Genomic DNA, 22,607 nt, shown 5'->3' on the forward strand with positions numbered 1-22,607 from the left:
AAGTTATCCCCCCAAGGCATTTATTGGGGAAAGAAGCCCTCCTTTCATCATCCCCTGGCAATGGTGGTTCATGTCTGGAAGTTCCCAATTGTCAGGGCTCTCTTAACTCCCAAACACATTCTCAAACATACTCAAGAATAAAATAACACATCTGCCAGCAGACTTGGTCCTTGATATTTCTACTTCTGTAGTTTCTGAGAGTTGAAAAGTAAAGAAAATGAGTGCTAACACCCCACAAATACCACTCACTCTAAGTTTTACATTGTTTGGGCAGTGTTGAGAAGCATATCACCATCTCATTCATTCAAGATTTAAATAAGATCTTTCAACTCAGAAGTAAGAGATGTCTGGGGAGAAGACAGTGTTGACATGCAGTTCTCTGAAAACTTCTCTAAAAGTCAACAGCACTTGATTTCTTTATAAAACCCTGTATATGTATATCTATACCAGAGTAAAATTCATGCAATGGTTAGACCCAGGTTCTAAAAGGCTATAAAATTGATGAGTAGCCAAGAGTTAGGGGTGAACCCTTCTGTTTTTAGACAGTCTACATGCTGCTATACATTATTGTTTAGAGCCAAACTTCTATCACCTATGTTTCCTTTAGTAGATGAAATGCTATAGCTATTTGACATTAAGCAGTACCTTGATCTTGAATTCACAGAACATATATGGGACCAAAAGTTATCAGAGGAATTGAATCCAACAAGTAAAATAAGCAGTTCAATTTAAAGGTTATAAAAAGCAATATTAGTTTCTTTCAAAAAACAGTAACTAAATTCTATGATAACTAAATTTTACTTTCAGATTTTCCAAAGAAAAAATATGAAATAATCTATAGTACCATTTGCTTTATCACTTCCTGAAGCCACATTTGTTAAAATTATGTTTTGTTAATTGTACATTTTTGCTTTGAAAAACTGATTAAATAGAAAATCTGCAAAAAAAAAAAAAAAAAATGCCCTGATATTGCTCTGGAAACATCTGATGGCACCCAAAGTATTTCAAATCATCAAGACTTTATCATTTCATTTCATTCAAATTCTCTGCATATTGATAACTGTGAAAAATTTTCTTTTTCAAACACCAATTCTTGGACCAAAGACCTCATTAATTCAGAAATTGTGTCTATCTTGCTCATTATACACTTCAAGGCTTATTTACTCCAGAGCCTGGTGCATGATGGGTACTCAATGGAATTAATCTGCAAGATGTCCATTATAACAAACAGACAGCAGTGAGTTTGACAGCTGGGTAGTTTAAGTTCTTAGAATAAACGACTTTCTGGCTTAGTTTGGAGAATAAATGAACATGTCCTATAATTATTTTATGATACAGAAATCTCTTGCTCTATTACACAAATACCTGTAATATGCTTGCGGGGCCATACCCTGCCATGGAAATAGAATTCTAAAAATATATATAAAGAAGCAATGAAAAAATACATCAAAAAGGAGCTAGAAGAGAAAAACACAATACCGCACACAGAGCTCTCAGTATCATTTAAATATATTGTTAAGTAATAATGCTTTTTCAGCTAATGGAAAAACAAATACCTTTCTAGTTGGCCTTGAAATCTGTGAAAATCTTGGCTGCAAGAAAATGTTTGTGAAATAAAATCAAAGGCTGAGGCTATAAATCTCTCAGAGGCCACAGTAAATCTGTAAACCATCTGCTATGCTTGAATTCTATTTTCCTGCTCTCACAGCATCAACACCACCACTCATTCCTACTTTTTCTCCTCTCTAGGGCTTAATCCAGTTGGGTGGGCCAGATCTGTGCTAATCAACACCTTACAGGGCAGGCAGTAAGGTCCAAATGGAGAGTTTACCTTTTTTCAACCACTTTGAGCAAACGACCTGCTGCCAAAACTTTCTAACCGATACACCACTCCCTGTGCGTGCCAATCACTTCTGCTTTCAAGCCTTTAAATGGTTTATAGAGCTTAAGGGCATACTGCAATTTACTACAGTTCTAGAGAGCACTGAAAGGATTTAACACTGAAAATAATCAGTGATGACCTCCGGAAGGAAGCTCCCAAAGTAGATTCTAATGAAAATTCTAATGAACCAAGGCCAATCCTCCTTGATTCTGACCCTCTAGTCAAGGGAAGTCTCTAAGACATAACTGTTTATGGTTCAAGGGGAAATAATTATACCAGAAAAAGTCATTGTCTTAGTAACGTCACAGTAGATTTGGAAGAAAATTTGATTTATCTGGACACTTTCAGGGAGAACAGGCAGGAGGATTTTCTAAGGCAGAAAACAAACATAGAATCATCTTGGGTTTGTAACTTTTGTTTTCATTTGCTTTTGAAACCTTCCTTGTACTAACTGATGGTCTCTTAAGGCAATGATCAAGTAAATTAAGGAGGCTTAACCCTGATGGCATTATTAAGCCAGAAACAGAAAGCTCAAACCCATCCCTACCCCCAAACCACACAGGGTCTTTAGAGGTCATGCACACACCTTTCTGTGGGATGACAAATAATGGCACCTTTGCTGCTTCTGCTGCCCCTGGTGCCCACAGAAAGCACAGCTAGTTGATCGTGGCACCGTTTTCCTCACTGAACCTAGGTAGGGCCTCAGAGCCCAGTTTACAGAGTGACTCAGGCTGCCACTGTAAGGGAACAGGGAGTCTGTGTGATACGATGCACCATCCCCTTCCAAGGGCTAACAGGTCACCAGGCTATTCCCAAGGAGTTGCAGGACCTCTGTGAATAACTTTGCACATGTCCTTTCTCCACTCTCCTTAAACATTTTCATACAAGTGACATGAAGACCCATGGATCATTTGGTATGACCATATATATATGAGCTTAGAGATTTTCATCTCTATTCTTTCTTTTTCTTTTATTAAATAATTTTTAAAACATAATTGGTGTTGTTATTATGATTGACTGCATGCAGCGATTCAGGAAGTTTGGGATGGGCAGTGTGCTATATAGGGGATGCAGTCAATGCAAGATTCTATTGCATCAAGGAAATGATAGCAGGGTACTCCTTATGTACTGTGCATTCTATTAAGTGATTTATACATTATTTCTAAGACATAACAACTGATGAAACATTTATCTATTATTTCCATTTTATAGATGGGGAAACTGAAGTTCTGAGAGGTTAAATAACTTAAGACAAGCTATTTAACTGGTAAATAGTTGAGCTGGTTATTAACTCAGCTGTCTCACCCTATAGCTCGCAAGTTAGCAATCACATTCACAGTGAGAATAAACTTCAGGGACTGGCCAGCCTCTCACAGATCACGTAAAATTTCTTATATAGCATATCTGGATGGACCATGGCCCCATAGGAACAATTAATTCTTTCGGTTGTAAAAGCAGTTCTTAATTTTTCACAGCAAGCTATAGAGCATTGTTTCACTTTTAACATGGAGTAGTTTATTGAAGAGATTAGGAAAGCAATGAAAGAGTCTAATTTTGTTCCTCTACCCATTCCAAGTTAACTTCCTCATGTATCTCCTTAATATAAAAGAAAGTAACTCTGTCAGCTTCCAGAGGCTTTGGAGGGATCCATATGATGGTATATACATAGTCTCTTGAATCTTCTAGAAGAAAACTGCCACACAAATCAAATTGTGTTATTCCAGCGGAGAAATGATCCAACAAGCATGTGCATATGCATACAAATGCACAATTCATCTGAGAGTGGAAGATATTGAGGGCTTTTCTAGAACTCACTCTAAAACAATGCTGACATCATAGTTACCTGGCCGCCTTCCAGTAGAACATAAGACCAATTGAACTGCATCACCAGAAAGACTGACTTTTTCTGAAAGCTTGTCACAAGCACTTAAATATTTCTAAAGTGTGGCCAACTTCCTTTTAACACAAAACTTATAATAACTTTACGTTCTGGTATACAATTATACAGCAGATTTTTATGATTTCCTTTATATATTTTAAGGAAAATTAAATTTGCCAAGAGAATCAAAATCAATCAACCCTACTTAAACACACTTCACAGAAGGTTTAATACAAACACAATTCCAACTAATGAAATCACAAAATACAGCACTATTGAAAGACTGGGGCGAATATACTGAAAGCAGGGAAGAATATGTTTGATGACTACACATCTCATATTTCCTGGGATATTCCAAACTCCAAATTATCCTGTCTCACTGTTGCCGAAACTATTGAAATGACCCAGGGATTTCAATATTCAGCATGCAACTTAGGATTTCCATAAAGTCTTTTATATCCAAAAGTGGTACAGAAATCTTTTTGAGAACAGGCATTCTGATTTTTTAATACAGAATATGTGAAAAACAAATGTCAAAGCAGAAAAAAAATTTTTAAAGGTCCTGGTAAATTGTGTTTAATGGTTGATAAAGAGAAGAGCAGCCCCTGAAATCCAGGTGCTGGCCTGGCACCCACACACAGGTAGGCTGTGGCGTTCTCCCATTGACCATTAATAATTCCAAAGAACACCAATATCAGACAAGACTACTTTGTGATTGTGATGGATCAAGACAAAAACAAGACCAATTTGTAATCACGTGAAACACAAACACATGAACATCCTCCAAGCCACAACACGACCCTCCTCACATTCTGGCTAATATGCGTAAGAGCCGCTTCTTTTATCAGTCACTTTTTTAGTTTCACTCTGCTCATCTAGCTTTCTCGTTAAGAATTATGAAGACATTCAATCACAGAATTACTTCCATTTTCTGACTGCATCCAATCTAGAGCAAAGCTCCACTTCCCTGGACCCTTCCCTCAATCATTTAATGCAGACAAAATCTTACAAGTCTTTTCTAACATCCCCTAGGAGATTCCCCTGTTCCTCATAGTCTGTGTTCTCCATTGTTGCAATAAGTAAATAAATCTAACTTTGTTCAACTACAAGTGTGTTTCTGCTGGCCTTTGGCTGAAGGAACTTGACATGATAAACAGAGATGGATCATATCCCAACAGAGAAAACAAAATTCACTGTGTTTGCTATAATAATGTCATTAATTCCAGCTAAAATATATTGTTTATTCAAAGGATATAACAACCAAAAATGAGACTTCTGGTTTTGTGGACCAGTATGCAAGCAATATGTCTGCCTATCTCTTTTCTTAATTCTCAAAACAGTTGCATCACGAAGCTATTTGAGTTATTGGAAAATAAACAATTATAATGTTGAAACTAAATAGCAAATAGAGAACTTTAGTACATGTATAAAGTTGCACAAAATCAAACAAAAGAAACAAAGGCTGAAATGAAAGGCTTATGTGAATATACAAGTCTTTAAATCACAAATAATGCATGCTGTTAAATTTTAATTTGAAATTTGATATAAGATGATGCCATACAACACTTACACTACAGATGGAAGAATTGCACATTAGCAGAAATAAGAAATGTTCATTGCCCACTCTGAGAAATCAATCTTATATTGATTTGAGGTCTACTGGCCTATAACTGACCACACCTGATAATTCTTACCTACACCATTGATAAGACTATATTGATAAAGTACTGCTCAGACCTTAATATTCACACAGATCACCTGGGGATCTTGATGGCAAGCAGCTCGTTTCAACAGATCTAGAGTGGAGCTCAAGGTGCTAACTTTTCAACAAGTTTCCAGGTGATGTCAATGCTGCTGGCCCAATGATCATACTAAGTAGCAGGGATATAAAAATCAAATGTTGTAAGGCAGTCTGGGAAGTTTCTGGGGCTCAAGTTCATGCCTGCATCATCACCTTCTGCACTGTTGCTACAGCTCATGACAAGTCTCAACTTTTTCCAGAGAGGGTTGGGAGTTCTGAGTTGGAAGTCCTCTGGCAACCCAAAATTGCCCTGGCCGTAGCAAAGCAGCTGAGTAATGAATCCGTTTCCTGCTTCATTAGCCATTATTCATCAGGGCAAGCTCAGAATATTCCTTTTCTGGGATTAAAGACAAAAGGAATCTTTCCTTTATTGGGATTTTCCATATCATCTATTTTTGTCTCATTGTAACTCTGCAACCTACACTCCGCAACATGTTCTCCCCGATGCTTGGTTCAACCGAGGCTTTATATATAATCCATATTCTAGGCATTCACATTCCAAAAATGGTTTCCTTGAGGTTTTGATCAGTATGATCATGAATAATCATAGAAACTAAAAATGAGATGCTGCTTAAGGGAAACCCAGGGAACCCTGTGTCCACTGTGTTGTAACCCAAAAGCTAAGAGATGAAAGGGACTTGAAAGTTTATCTAGTCCCAAAAATGTTTGGTTTGGGTTCTGTTGAGCATTGCAGGAGGCACAGCCGATAAACCATCACATGTGCCCCCAGAGTAGTGGTTGTTTCGTAATTACAATGCAGCTGCATCTGTGTGATGGCCGAGGACATCAGTACGAAACTCTACCCAGAACCCAGATTGCTAAAGGGGTTTTTGCACCCACTTTAGTTAATTGCACTAGAATTTTAGGGTTAGTGACTAGAAACTAAGGCTTAGGAAGACACAATTTGAGGCTTCTCTGGATAAGCTGACAACAATGGCCAACTTTCAAGTGCGTTCCTGCTTAAGGAAACTAGGGGAGAATATAATAGACATGCTCACTTAAGTTAATGTCATCCTCTATCTTTTGCTGAGATCTGAGCCCATTATACTTAGTAGATAAAGGATATTTTAACTAATATCTATGAGTCTGAGGGCTCATTTTCATCCTTTCTCAAACCCAATCCTCCACTGGACTCCCTCTGGAGAATACCAGAAAATGTTGGTGTATTTAACTTCATTACCTGAACTTCTACATTATATACTATGTGATATGTACCCCAAATAAAGTCACAGCAACCAGAAGGTTCATAAAAATTAAAATACAAACAAATGAAAGGAGAAAATCATGGAAGCAATGGCAAATGATGGTTTCTGAGGTTTTCTTATAATTCATATGCTGAACATGCTCTTTAATTTACTGCTAGGCATCAAAGAGAAGATACATAGGAGAAAAATTTTTAGTGGATAAAAATCTATTTTTTGAAAAAGAGAAGATGTCTCAATCAGTTTTACTGGTAGAACACAAGAATTCTCAAGAGGAAGAAAAGCCAATTGCCACATTTTACAAAAGATACCAAGGCCCAGAAAAGTAGAGAAAAACAGCTGTCGTGGTTAGCAGGAGAGACAGGAATGGAACCAAGGTCTATTATTAACTTCAGAGACCTATGTTCTGTCCTCTATATCACGATATACTTACAAATTTTAGAACTTGGTATACTATATTGCACCTAGTAAGCTCTCAAATGTTTACTGAATTATTTTGCTGAAGAAAAAGCAAATATCTCCCTGCAAGGGAAATATTAAGCTCACACTGTTAAATCCAGCCCATAGTACTCCTTATTTTTCTTGTTGCTCTCATGTCACTAAAGAGATCTCTAGAAAATCAGTGAGCCACTTCATAGTTCATGTTCTAGTTAGACTTCTAATAATATATCCAGAAATTAAAAACATATATGTAAAACAAATGCAAGACCATTTTGCTTTTGTAGTGGGAAAAAAATGAAGTTCATCTAAGCACCAAAAATGTATTCTACGTTTTCCATTTACTACGAAGTATATTGATAATCAATTAAGGAACCTATAAAAATAAAAACCAGAAGTTACTCGGTACTCTTGTTAAAATCTATTTTTTTTTTTAAAAAAAAGAATGCAATTACCAGTTTGAGGCTGCAGAACTCTAGAATCTTCAGATGTTTTAGCTGTAGGAACAATCCACGGCTTTTCACTTGAAACTATATTGAAAAGAAATGGAATTTGCTGAAATTTTCTTTTTAGAGGAGAAAGGGACCGAAATAGGTTGTTGGTATGGTTAAGTGGCTACCAGAAGCCTGCAAATCAAAAGCACATGCAGATACAATCAAAAGTCATTACATAATGAGAAGAAATCATTATGTACCAATGCAGAGAGCATTTGATTAGTCGTGAGAGACACCAGAGTTTGGTATCATACTGTCAACATTTTTAAGGACAGAAAACTACTAAATAAATGAGTTACGTGGAATTAAGACTCATGATTTTTATTGAATTTGTAGAAAATCCAATCAAACGGGTCCTTTTTTTTTTTTTTTTAAAACAAATTAACCACTTGTTTGCCTGATTTAACTGAATTCATCAATTCATTGAGGTTTGCAGAGATAGGACTCAGTAAGTATGTCCTACAAAATTAAGCAATCAGCACACACATTCTTAATATCAAATTAAAGGTACTCTTATTACCCAAGATGCCCTCAGGTTTCTCAAAAGGAAAGGGTGTTTTTGCCTCAGGAAAGTCTGGAAGCCTTTTTGGAGCTGTAATGAAACACACAAGGAAAGTCATGACCTGAGATGCAAGTAACAGAGAAAAGATTTTAAAAATCTCAAGCTTGCAAAAACAGAAAACAAACACAAAAAGGCAAATGATTTCATTTTAAGCATGACTGTTAATATGTCTTACTTCTGTGTTTCAATGCCGGATAATATAAATAAAATTTCTTTTGCAATTATTTATAATTAAGACACTAAATTTAAGTTACTGTATTTGAGCTTTTCTTTTTACTCACATTAAACTAGTTTCCTGATTTCTTCAGCTATATTTATGTGTGCTCTTAGATATATTTCATTTAAATTCAGACCATGGCTTTATATATAAGCTCCTCCCTCTATTTTTTTGATATTGCACTCAAAGAAATTCTAAGAATTCTAAGAAGCAGTCTTCAGAAATATAAATATATCTTCTCTGTGGAGACAACTGAGTAAAAATCATTTAGAAAAAAATATAGACTATATCAATTTTCTAAAAAGAAAAACCACCAAAGATTTGTCACAGAGATAGCCTCTTTAGCATCCTAAATTTAAAGACTGTTCACATTTACGGGGTTGGTTATTTGGAATCTTATTGTTCTATAAGCCATTTGTCCCTTTTTCTTCAATGAGGAGATGAATTTGAATGAAGTAGTCTAAGGACTTCTTTGAAGCATGCATAAAATTTCCAAGGTAATAATAAATCCATAGTGTTTAATAATTTTTACCTAGAGTGCTCAGTGGCAATTCAAACTGAGGTATTAGAACAGTTTGTGATATTTCCGGGATCCTTTTGCTGAGAACTACAATAAAGAAGAATGTGGTTAGCATCTCCTTGACTCAGGATTTGATGTTACGGCTTAACCAGGATCATGCACGGCATGCTTCCTAACAGAGACTCGTGTGTGCACCAAGCAATGGATGCCTTTCACGGAAATAGCTGGCTTTCCCTGGAAAAGTTACACAGCTGTTAAAATTCAAAGGTATACATTCAAGGGGCTGTGGTGTGGCAAGGAAGATCAACATCAAAGTACAGACCAAAATACATGCTGCTGCTTTTCTTCAGGGGAAGAGAACAACTAAGCAAGTTAGATTCTTTTGCACCAAGAAACAGCTAACATGAGCAATATGCAATTCTTATTTAAAAGCATGACATTTGGGGGGATTTTCCCCAAGTTTAGTAAGTACAAGACTTCCAAAAGCCAATCTGAGCAGAAAGCAAAGACAGAATCAAGACTTCCAGGTTTCCTCCACACCTCCAAGATTTGAGGTTTACAAGGCTAGTATTCTGTATACACAACTCAGGAGACTGATTAAAAAGGGCATGCAGTTAGCATCCAGCATTCAGATGTGCCTGGGAGATGAGTCACCAGGATCAGGCATGTTGTTAACTCTCCAGAGGAACTGGTCCAAGAAATAGGAAGGTTAACCACTGTCAGGAAGGAAGGAAAAGGAGAAAGGGAGGGGGAGGAGGGAGAGGGAAGGAGACAGAAGCTAAGGCATTAGGATTACTTTTATTTTCTATGGGAGATGGGAGTTTTTTGTTGCTTTTTTTTTTTTTAAAGAAAAGAAAAGTTCTTAGAATTACCCAGTGTTGTTTCTGAAACATCTAGTGCACTAGCCACAGTGGGTTTAGTGGTTCTTGGAACTGTTTCAGGAGTCACTGAAAGGTAAAACAGACAACTTTGCAAATTAACATAAAATTATGAAGCAACCAAAGACTGAGACACATTTTGTTGCCCTTTAGAATTAGTAACTGGTATTTTTATAGCCCACTTCTTTTCAAGTTACTAATGTTAAGGACTCCCTAGCTTGTCCCAGGTGCCTGAGCTGACATTCCTCCCCAATCCTTCCTTTCTGGGTCTGGTCCACTTTTTACAGGCTCCAAAAAAGCACACTGGTCCAACTGCCATTAAGACACTTATCAGGTTAATCATAATTCTTTGTTTTCCTTTATATTTATCTCCAGGGCTTAGCACAATGCCTGCGGTAGAATAACCAAGTACCTGATGATAGTTGATTAAATGAATTAATAAATGGGCAAATAAAAGAATGATCCAGGGCTGAAAGGTTTACTTAGAACATCACATGTTAAGATTTCTCTCTCAAACTGCACTCAATATGCAAAGCTTGAATTTAAGTTGAAATTATGATCAGAATTCAAGTGCTCAGCCACAGGGTTGTCCTAAGTGCTAGATTCAAGCCAATGAAAACCTCAAGGAAATAGTTTTGGAGAAATAAGAACCAGGGTCACTGAGATCTAGAATGAATTGTGAGCTGGAAAACCCCAGAAGTTTGCAGGGTAAGGCCATGCAATAAACACAATAACCTGAATAATAAGTTGTGGTGTTTGCCTAAGTGTTTCTGAAGTGGAAAATTCAGAGGAGGGTTTGACAGAGAACTAAGAAATCCGTAGTCTCTCCCATCAGACCCTGTGCCTAGAGAAGAAAGTATAATTGGGAAAAATGGGTAGATTCTTTGAGGCAGAAAAGGACTTGGAGTTACCCATTGGGTCACGTCTATCCTTTTCTTGATATTGATCAAGTATATTGAAATCAGAACCACCTAGGGATTTCATGCAAATGGATTATTTTAGTAGCTACCTCTGCCCACACTTGCACGAAGGTGGGGATGAAAGGTTCTCACCCTGTTTTTCAGACAAGACTACACTCATCTTACTCTGTTGGAAATGTTCCTACTGGAATGGGTTTCTTGACATTGTTTCACTATTCCCAAATTTTTACCTTCTCTGGACCAGCTACAAGCCCAAAGTTTAGTACAAAGTAAATATCACCAACATTTCAAGTTATGGCAATTTTATAAATTAAAAAAAATCACTTTAGATTAGAGTTACTTTGCTAAATGTGGATTGTGGGGAATTTTTGCCAGATATTTGTTTCATCAAGTCCTAGATAAACTGGTATTGCTCTGGCAGAAACTCTGTAGCTCAGAGATTAATGTATCCCCCTGTGGACTGCACTTGGGTAGTTCATTGAGAGAAGACATGCTGAATGTTAGTAATGGTGATAAACTGTGGGGAAAATGCTTACTGTATTCTTTAAAGCATTTTTACTGAACTTATCATATATTCTCTATATTAGGATTCTTAGTGTTCCAGAGACATTTATTTCTAAATGATTCCAAGTTATTTTCATAGATATCAAGCTATGCATTTGTGAGGGATATATAGCATTTTGCTGCATTGACCACTTGTGAAAGTGAAGAAGTGAAAAATGGTCTCATGTCTTCATATACAGGAAAAGCACCAAAATCATGGCATTATGTTCTAGTATAAAAATATTTCAGAGTGTTGAGATCATTTAGAGTGAAATGATATCATTTAGAGTGAAAGATACAGCTATATGATTCACAGCTATGATTACACATCAGCTATATGATTCAATAGCTCATTTTGCATCTGTTGTTTTCCTAAACATTAAAGATGTAGAGAACCTCCTACTGTTTTGTACTTATGATCAAAATGAATTTTCTGCTGGCTCTTCACTGAAAAAACATATAGGCTATAAATCATTTGCTATTTGAAAAAATATGTTCTTTCTTTCCCCAAAGTCAACAACATAGTGATCTCATTACCTGTTATGGGCCGTGCTGGGATTTTTTCAACCTCTGGTGTTTTTGATTCAGCAGGTAATGCCAAGGTTTCATTCTTAGCTAGAAAGTCAGAGAACAAACAATTTACCTCACTTCATCCTAATACAGTGTCCAAAAATACCTCATTCAAAACATAATCAACTAATAGACTAAAAAAATCTAATCTACTCACATCCCTTCCCATCAGCCTATCAACAACTTGATTGTGCATTTCTGTTAATAGCAGGGACTAGCATATGACAGTCTTCAAAAGTCTTTATTAACCTTAGCTAATTTTTTAAGATCTAAATTGGCACTGGAATGAAGAAAAAATTATAACCCAATACTTGGATAAATCTCAAGTCATTTTGATTCATAAATAGAATTTCTGGAAGGCACAGGTTGTACTGCAAATGCTCTCTGGCATTTTATATTCAAGTACCACTATTTTTTTTAAAATCAATGAATAGAAAATTTTCATTATTATATGTGGTAAAAAATGCAATAGGTTATGACACAGAAATATTAGAAAAACACAAAGAACACATATAGAAAACTAAGTTATCTGAAAATATTTGTGGCAAAAAAATTAACAACAATTAGTAAATCTTATTTGAGCCACGTGTTAATATAGCTCTTCTCTTTCGGTCTCTCTGGGAATTCAGTGTAAAGAATGGAATCTTTTTTTTTTTTTTCATTTTTTTTTCTCTTTTTGGAAGTGTTTGGGAAACTTCATTCTAAAATTTAGATATTCTTTTTCAAAGTATATTTTTAAACTAGAGTTTTCCAGTGATGATATTCCCCATTAAAAAAAATGTAGACTTAGGATTAACTCTAGTTAGTTAGCACACTGAATCAGTGACCTTCTTGTAATGTTTTGAAATAGTCTAGTGTCATGAAAGAATTCATGTACTTTTGAGATATCCTGATCATGCCATTTGAGCTGATTCTGTAATCGGATAGGATTTTTTAGAATTTTAAGGCTACACACGAACTTGAATTTCTCAACTTCGACACAATTGACACTTAAAGCTGGATAATTTTTTGTAGGGGGCTGTCCTATCTACTGTGGAGTGTTTAGCAACATTCCTGTCCTCTGCTTGTATTCCATAGCTGGGACAAACAAAAATGTTTCCAGACATTGCCAAATATTTCCTCGGGGGCAAAATTGCCCCCTGTTGAGAACTACTGATATAATTGTCTCTCTCAAAGTTCTTTGAACATGCAAATTTTATAATCTTCTGTAGTTCACTTTACTCTTGTAAAGACCATTTTCTTCTTTTCAGTTAACATGGGCACAAAATATTTACTTCAGATGAACTTAAAATCATCTCTTCCACAATGTTTATAAAAGCAAGTCAATTTTCAATCTCTGCTTAATGAAGGTGACCAACAGATTCCTACAAAGAGCTAATTATTTGCAGGAGTGATTTAAAATGCTGGAAATAGGTGTCACAAACGCTAGCGTAACTTGCCACCAATTGTCAAGTGTGTGTTTCAGAAGTTGCAAGCATGTTTGCACAACAAACATTTAATGTCGTCGTTAAAATTTAATGAGGTATAAAGAGGCATAAAAAATAGGTCCAGCATAATTTTATGATAAATTATATTTTTAAAATTTCTACATTTTATCAATATTTTTTCCTGACATCTTTTGTTTAGAACTATTCTGATTGTTAGCATGGTAAAAAAAAAAAAAATTCAGATTATGAATTTCTTATGAGCTCTGGCCCTGTTATTTTTAGCATGTACTATAGGTACTTTTAAAAAATATATATATAAAATGATAATGTTTTCTTTAATTACTTCTTTATTCAATGTCCTCTTCTTCCAGGGTTCCTTTCTGTTAATAATCTATGTTCTCAGTGATCCCTGACTGATCTAGGACTTTTTTTTTTACACCTCCAGATCCTAGACTTTCACAGGCAATGCTCTGAAAATCTTCAGCTTCTTATATCCAAAACATGCTTTTAGTCAGCAATCACATTAACCTATTTTAGGCTGTTCATGAAAAGCAGCAAACTACCTTCCTAAGGGATATTTGTATTATTTATATATCACTAATTTTTTTAATAAAGGCATGTTATATTTCTAAAAGTATGACATTTTTTAGACATCAAAGAAATTGACAGATGGAAAAGATATTTGAATGGGGGACTCTTGATACTTTGTATCAACTAATGAGCACTCATCTACACTATCTGCACAACTCCAGTCTTGGCAATAGGAAAGTAAAATGCCATCAGAACATGGCCTAAAATCCAAGAAATTCCTTTTCCTCTTTAATCTTCTGTACCTTTTTTCAACACAGTTGTTTCCTTTAATTTCTGGCACGCTAGGTCTTGGCTTTGGCAAACCCTTTGTATGTCCCTTGGAGACGTGTGTGTAATACTAACTTTCTTGTTTATTTCTCCATTATTTACATCATGTGTTCTTAGAACAAAAGCTATTAACATTTCTTGATGCCCCGTGATGGGCTTTGCTGGAATGGGGATGTTATTTTTAGGAGTTATTACCTCAAAAAATACTTTTCTGAATTGTAGTTTATTTTTCCCTTGATAGTATAAAGGACTACTTACGCCCACAGTCTTTTCGTGACAAATAGTGCTTTTGCACAGCATAGGAAACAATCAAAAAAATGAAAAGACAGCCTAAGGATTGACAAAAAGTATTGGCAAACCATATATCTTATAAGGGCTTAATATTCAAAATATATAAGGAACTCATACAATCAATAGAAAATAAAAAAAAGACCAAAAAACCCCAATCCCCTAACCCAAATAACCTGAATAAAAAATGAGCAAAGGACCTGAATAGACATTTCTGCAAAGATGATATGGTTAACAGGTATATGACAAGGTGCTCAACATCACTAATTATCAGGGAAATGCAAAATTAAAACCACAATGAGATACCACCTCACTTCTGTTAGGATGGCTATTATCAAAAATGCAAGAGGTAACGAGTATTGGTAAGGGCATGGAGAAAAGGGAATTCTTATACACTATTGGTGGGAATGTAAATTAGTGCAACCATTATGGGAAACAGTATGGAGGTTTCTCAAAAACTTAAAAGTAGAACCACAATAAGACCCAGCAATCCCTCTCTTGGATATATATCAAAAGGAAATGAAATCAGCAACTCATAGAGTATATTAACTCCCACATTCATTGTGGCATTATTCACAATAACTAAGATATAGAAACAAACTAAGTGTGGATGAATGAATAAAGAAGTTGTGGAACATACACACAGCCTTAAAAAAGATTCTGCCATTTACATGAACCTAGAGGACATTATGCTAAGTGAAATAAGCTAGGCACAGAAAGAAAAATACTGAGTTATCTCATTTATATGTGAAATCTAAAAAAAAAAAAGTCAAATACATAGAGAATAAAACAGTGGTTATGGGGTGGGGGAGAGGGGTGGAGGTAGGAAAAAGGGAAATGTAGGAAAAAGGGTACAAAGTTGCATAGGTGAAAGATGAATAAATCTAGAAATCTAAGGTACAACATCAGTTATAATATTGTATATTGTATTGTATATTGGAAATTTGTTGAGAGATTTTTGTTGTTATCACATACAAAGGGTAACTATATGAGAGAATGGATATGTTAATTTGCTTGACTACAGTAACTATTTCACTATGTATATCAAAACATGCTGTATATCTTAAGTATGTGCAATAAAAAATTTCAAAAAAATTTTAAATGTAGTTTTTTGGAAACATGGTCTGTTAAGATGACATATTTGATAGGTAGGGTTTTCCTTGGATTTACTAGACATTTTCAAACATACTGGGTTATCAGTCTCTTCAGTGTGCAAGAAACTTCCATGTGTTAAATTTAAGATAGCTGTTTCCCCATAAAGCCAAATTATCAAACATATTTACTATGTGCATAGTTTTTACTATTTGTGTATTTATCATTTGCATTTATTTTTTCCTTATTGAAATCATACTCAATCCTGAAGCTTCAGTGAATCATATGAGAAAAACAAAAGCAAAAGCAAAACCCAACAAAACAAAAACCCACAATAATTCCCTAAATTAAAGAAAGCAAAAAGGCTGAATTGGTATTCAGGTAGCATGTGGAATTTTGAAAAAAAAATTTTAAAAGATTATGAAATATCACTTACGGCTAAGGACTAAAGAATAGAGAACATCACATTTTCCAGTTCAAAACTGACAGCAGTGGTCTGGGAAACATCTCTACTAATTGTCAATCTTCTTCCCAAACTCTAGGTGAGCACAAGAGTTCTGAGCTTTGACTCTTCCAACACCACAGTTTCCCTGAAGAAATTTGGGAGCTTTCTGGCAACACCATATGTACACAGGTAGTGTTGAATCACAAGGTTTTATAACTAAAAGGGAGGTGGATCAAGTCTGATTTACAAATTAAAAAAATGAAGTCCAGAGTCAACTTATCTATTTTCTTGGAGGTAACTCACTCCAGGACTAACAGGTATAAATGTTTTAAAGTAAAAATATGAGGATTGCACAAAGTCACAAAGATGTATTGGCAAATATTTTCACATCTTAGTAAGATGATATCCCACAAGTTTTGAAAATTTTTCTAAATTGTAAGTCCAATCATAGTCCCCAATTAAGTGTCCTTCTACCTATTAATAAAGCTTTCCTCTTCCTTCTTCCAGGAGGTTCTCAAAATTAACACCTAAGGAGAACTTGAGAGTTCACCATTCAAAACATTTGCAATGTGATTGCCTCACATCAAACAAGCAAAAAAATGAAAACACTTACAAATCCAGATATCCCTGTTTATGCAAAGCTAAGTGTCTGAATATTTGAAAAACACATGGAAAGACAGCAATTTCTTTTCAGTTTTTTAAAAATTAAGTAACTTGACATTATGTGGACAGAACTTCTGAACTTGTCCACATGGCCCTACTCCCCCCAAAAAAAAATTGGAAAAAAGAAAATAAAGACACATTAAAGTTTGATAACTTATTAGATTTGATGCTTTTTTCTTTCAATAAATCCCTGCTGACAGGAAGGGGACAGTGGAAACGGGTTACTGGATCTGTGCTTTACCAGCAGCCATTTGTCACGACATCAGTGGGACCGCCAGCGCACGCAGCTCTTTACAGCAGGGAGCTCAAGGCAGGGTCTGTCTACTTAGGACCCCCGCCTGTTGTCATCTTTTACAGTATTTTATTGAATTAAAAAAATCTTTGTGATACATCTTACTTGTCATTTCTTCTTTCTCTCTCTCTCAACCAAAAAAGAGGAAGTAATAACTCCTAAGGGGTCAGGTCGGGCCTCCAATAAGGGAGGAAGAATTAATTGTCTTGTACTATGTCTGTGTAAGTCACCGTGACGGCCCCCAGCAACTAGCAGCTCTGGCATGGAGTGATGCTTAGTAAGTGTTTGTTGAATGCATGTTGCCAAACAGGAGCTTGGGGCTCTCTTACTTCATCCACACAATGTGACGATTCAATCACATATTAGATGCTAACATTCCTAACCAGTGCCTAGCTCAGGGAAAACTTTCTGCATTTTAAAGTCTTGTTCAATTTCTACCACACCATGCTGTTTCCTTCTATATTTAGCAACAATCCGAGACATTCTCCAGAGACATTAGACAGGTGGTTCTCAAAGTGTGGTGGTCCCTGGACCAGCAGTGTCAGTGTCACCTAGGAACTTGTCAGAAATGCAAATGGTCAAGCCCCACCCCAGGCCAACTGAATCAGCGACTCTGAGGGTGGGTCCTGGCAATCTGTGTGTATACAAGCTCTCCAGGTGGAAAGGACACCTGATCAAGTTGGAGACCCTCTGGGACAGAGACAATTCAGAGCCTAATTTGAGAGAGAGATGCAGCGGTTAACTCAGCCCAGTGACCACCACCAATTACTCCCTGGGCCTCTTTCATGTGGATTTTGCTTTATTAATATTATTGTTGTGTTTTAGGTTTTTTAAACACTGAAATCATACCCAGTTCTTTCTAGAAGCAGGAAGCAGTATCAGTCTCAAATAAATAACTCTAATGGACCTGACCTTCACGTCAATTTTCATTGAAAATATCTAGTGACCTCTTAATAGTATAACAAGTATAATTTAGAACAATAACTCTATTTGAAAATTCTACCTACATATGTCTATTGTTTGGATGATAAAGGTTCATGCTTCTTTTATACATGTAAATATATTTTCATATATTTTCTATAAATATAAAATATATTTTATGCAAATATAACTATTGCCCTATAGAATGTGATTTATATGGATATCTCCGAACCTCCAACCCCTCCTTGCCTCTACTTTTTTACTTTCATATCCTCAAACAGCTCATTTGAAAGATTCCTTGGACATGCTAAGAACATCAGTGCTCAGTCTTTCAAAGTCCAAATGTAGAACTTTTCTGCTTACCTAACTGTGCCTTGAGTGCATCTGAAATCTCAAACATTATTGACGTAGGAAGTTTTACAGTGGTTTCGTTAAGACCTGGAACAATAAGGTGGACTGCAAGGAAATAGATGGAAATAAGATAAGGGGAAGAAAATGCATCATGAAATAAAATGAAGCTTGGAGCATCAGCTACTAGAAACTATGAAGCTCACTCTTATTTCGCTTGGTCAGTTTTAACCCAGACTTTAAAATGTTGGAAAATATATGACCGTATTTTCAAAATAGAGTATTTTTTTTTTTTTATATTTAGAACTGAACTACTAAATCTTCTGGCTTTTAATCCATAGACTCAAAATTTGTAAAATGGCTGCTTAAGCTGTGTGCTGAACAAAGAACATCATTACCAATAATAATGATTTTTAAAAGAGTGGTTCAATATGAGAAAGACTCTCATTACTGCAGACAACCCTGTGGGCAGGTAGGACGGGTGCCATCATCCCCACGGGGCGTGGGCTACAGCTATTTCTTTAACACACTCTGATAAATGTCGCATTGCTTGGCTTCTTGCCTGGCATGGACACAAGCCAGATACTAAACAGTGAAAGGAAATGAACAACATCAATTTAACAGACCTGCTAACAGTGTAAAACTCCACAAAGGCCCTATCATCAAAAAACAGCCTGAATCGCTTAATCTAGACATAGATTTCAAGATTGACTCACCTAGTATTGCTCCTCCAAAGGGAGTCTTATCTGGGGATTTAGTTGAAGCCTTGTGAGTAACATTCTGAATCACTGTTGAAATAAAAAACAAAACAAAACAGGGTGATAAGAAAAAAGAAATAGGAAGCAGTAAAAAGCTAATAATGTGAAGCCATCTGCACTAGGAGGGTCCTGATTTAACTTTATCAATTAATAAAAAGCAGCTCTGTAGGTTCGCTATGCAGCCAACAGAAGGACTAGAAGACGCATCTTACCTTAGTACCTATGCCTTTAAGTAATGAAAGGCTACTGTTGTAAAGTGTCCCATTACAATTATCAAAAAGTTTCCTTCCTCTCTCCATTCCCTGCAGCCTACCCTTTCCCCAAATTAATCAGAACTAGCATAAAATGAGACAAGAACCCAGTAATAAAAAATTAGAAAACATATTCTCAAAGCAAAGAATGTTTGAGTAATTTTTAATACTACCTGACCCTGTTTTGAGAGTATAAAATGGGACATTATAGTCTCTTAAAATTAAGAACTATTTTAAGGGCCTCATCTCTTCCACCAAAAAAACTTTCTGGAAATGATGGAGATATTATAATAATTTAAAAAGCTGGAAGCCAAAACAAAAACAACTGGATACTGAAATAAGACATTATAATTATTGAAACCTGGAAGGACATCTTCACTTTCCCTAAAGTGACCACTAAATCACAGTTTTCATTTTCATTATTGCAAATATCCTATTACTGGCTTACTTCACATATAACTTAATCCTGAGCAAAGCTCCACATATTTTGCTGACTTGTTAAAATTTGATACTTGTGGTTGCTTTGACCCTAGTTGTCTGACCAGTGTGACTTGCCCCAAATTTGGCATATTGGTACAAGACTCAAAATTACCTATTGACATCTAATGCACTAGACCATAATATTTCCTTTTTCTGAAAAACAATTAGAAATAACTTTTTCTGAAAAAGTCTGAAAATTTGATAAATATGTGCCATGTTTATTTATATTGGTTAAAAAGTATAATAAAAATAATTCTAAGCATATATCCAGAGCAAATTACCTTGTTTGATGATTGTTATCGGGATTAGCTTCTTTGGGATGTACGCCGGCTGAAAAGAGAGGGACAAAGTCAGCTTCTGAGTCAGTTTTTTTAATAACATTAAAAAAAAATCATAGAACTGGAAGTAGCCCTTTCTTGTCTTCAATGAAGTCTCTTCCCATGACACTAGTTTAATAGTTACTGGATAGAACTTTAGTACATACATCTGCCTCTATTTTATTAGACTCCCTTGGTTTTCCCCACAAATATCCAAAAGTTAGACAGAAGCAATTTCTTCAGAACTCCCATTAGTTCAGTTTCCTTAGAAACTACAATGAAAAGAAAAGAAATCCTCTGTATTGAATATTAGTTTATTTTCATTACATTTGAGATGTGACCCAGCTAAATTCTGTCTTTACTTTCCCTCTCAAAAATATGCTAAGTTACATTCTAACCTTTAAAACCAATCAAGATCAACTGAACTTACCCAATTGCTGCTGCTGTTACTACAGACACCATTGTTAACACACTATAATTTTAATGAATGAAATGCCCATAGTAAAGAAGAGCCACAACACCAAGGTTACTGTTGGCTATTTTTCTTCTTTTATTAAAGTCCTTATGTTTAGAAACCACACAAAATAAAAGTTTTCCATCATCCAATTATTTTTTAAAAACAATAACTGTACACATTGACCCAGTAATTTCCTCTTTAGCAACCCAGCCTAAGGAATTAAAGATACAGGGTGTTCATTACCACAATTTAAAACAACCTCATTATTCAAATGTAAAGGTTTTGTTAAATAAGTTATAGTTCAAATGTTTGACTTCTATATAATAAAATGGAAAAATATGTAAAATATAGATAAACAAAAAGGATAAAATTTTGCATCCAGTATAACCCAATTTTATATCAAATATGTATAGACAAAAGACCAAAAGGAGACACATCATAGTTTCTTTTAATGGTAGTTATTTCTTACAAGCTGGTATCAGTTTTATTTTGTGTACCTTTCCATATTTGCCAAATTCCTTACAAGGGAAAATTATGTTTATAATTGGGAAAAGTTGTTTTAATCTATAGTCTGTTCAGCCACATGTGCTTCTGTGCTGTAACTTAGCTCATATAGTATTGATAAACAGGAGAACGATATGAAATGGAATTTAGACGTGATTTTTCCCAGGCAAGAAGAGGGGAACAGAAGTATAACCTTCGGTGGGAAGGGGGAACCTCTCAGCTTTGAGATTGTATTGGCAGGAGGATGCCTTTCAGCTTTATCATAAGAAAATTAAAGATGAACACTTGGACACAGATCTTGCCCTAGAGGAGACAGTTAGGTCCACCCTTGGTACACTGCGCTCCCTCACATGGCAGAGCTGGACTCCCACCTTAAGAGCAGCCCCACTCCACCTGCACTAAGTTCCCACCTGTCCTGCTCCAGCAAAAGCATTGCCTGCATACAACCTCTACCACTTCTGAGAATTTTATGTTAAAACAGTATCTTATTTTTTGCCATTCAGTCATTCATTATTTTTTATTATTTATTTCATAAATTGGATATATTTATGGGGTACAATGTGATGTTTTGCTATAGATATACAATGCAGAATGATTACATCAAGCTAATTAACATATCCATCACCTCCCTTATCCATCATTTTTTGTAGTGAGACATTTGAAATTTATTTTCAGCAATTTTGAACTACATATCATTTGTAACTGTGGTCACCCCACCGTGCAATAATCTCAAAAACTAATTCCTCCTGCCTAACTGAAACTCCATACCCTGTGGACAACATTTCATTTCCTCTCCATCCCCTACCCCCTGGTAACCAAAATCCTACTCGCTACTTCCACGAGTTTGGCATTTCGGAGAATTTTAAATACCTGCCGTGGCAACCTCCAGCCACGTGGGAGTCTCTGGTGGGGGAGCCACATTATCTTTCCAGGTGCCAATAATTGTTTCTGTTAGGGCTTCGGCTACAGTTGCAAAGGTTTTTGAACAGCCTGTCCTCTATTTACTTTGAGTCCTGTTGCTCAGTGCATGTTTTGCAAAATAAAAAGTTTTTCAAGATACTTGACACATCAGAGCAGAAAGCCTACCTATTGCTGTGTTGACTGCCTTTGAATTGCATTATATCAATTTTTTTGCTATAATAATTTGTTTTGAACAATTTTTCAACAAGGAAAAATGGGAAATATTCTACCCTCCACATGAACGGAGCAAAGTTTCTCTTCTGAGTTCTTACTCAAGTACAGACCAATGTTCTGTTAAGATGATGACAAAAATATATGTACAATATGTGCTGCCAAAAATAAGGAAATCGTTTAGCTGCATAATTCTTTCTAGACCTATAATTGCTCTTTTGCCTAATCCACAATCCAAAGATGCACCCAGATTGGACTAATGAGCAAATAGCTGCTTCTCTACAGGTAGGTTTTTAAAGGGCATCAGAAAAGCCCTGCTACTCAACATGTCTCTGCCAAAAACTCTAAAATTCCCATCCAGAAATCCATAATGGGAACCCTTTCCCTGGGTCTTCTTCTAAAATAAAAGTCTGTTATGTGGACTCACTGCAAAATGAAATATTCTGATAATTACTCAAATGTAGTATTT

General features: G+C 35.7%; 1 protein-coding gene across 1 annotated transcript in view; it reads right to left on the minus strand.

Moving 5' to 3' along the window:
• Positions 1-22,607, minus strand: part of ABI3BP (ABI family member 3 binding protein) — a 219,026-nt gene that overhangs the window by 101,723 nt on the left and 94,696 nt on the right. Inside the window, exons 7-14 of the mRNA XM_069472549.1 lie at positions 20,011-20,059; positions 18,957-19,028; positions 18,256-18,348; positions 11,874-11,951; positions 9,868-9,942; positions 9,008-9,082; positions 8,217-8,288; positions 7,658-7,732 (exon numbers count right to left, since the gene is read on the minus strand). Coding sequence (XP_069328650.1) covers positions 7,658-7,732; positions 8,217-8,288; positions 9,008-9,082; positions 9,868-9,942; positions 11,874-11,951; positions 18,256-18,348; positions 18,957-19,028; positions 20,011-20,059 — 589 coding nt within the window. The remainder of the gene's footprint in view (positions 1-7,657; positions 7,733-8,216; positions 8,289-9,007; positions 9,083-9,867; positions 9,943-11,873; positions 11,952-18,255; positions 18,349-18,956; positions 19,029-20,010; positions 20,060-22,607) is intronic.

Source organism: Eulemur rufifrons, chromosome 7 (genome assembly GCF_041146395.1).
Source record: "Eulemur rufifrons isolate Redbay chromosome 7, OSU_ERuf_1, whole genome shotgun sequence".
NCBI classification, from domain to species: domain Eukaryota; kingdom Metazoa; phylum Chordata; class Mammalia; order Primates; family Lemuridae; genus Eulemur; species Eulemur rufifrons.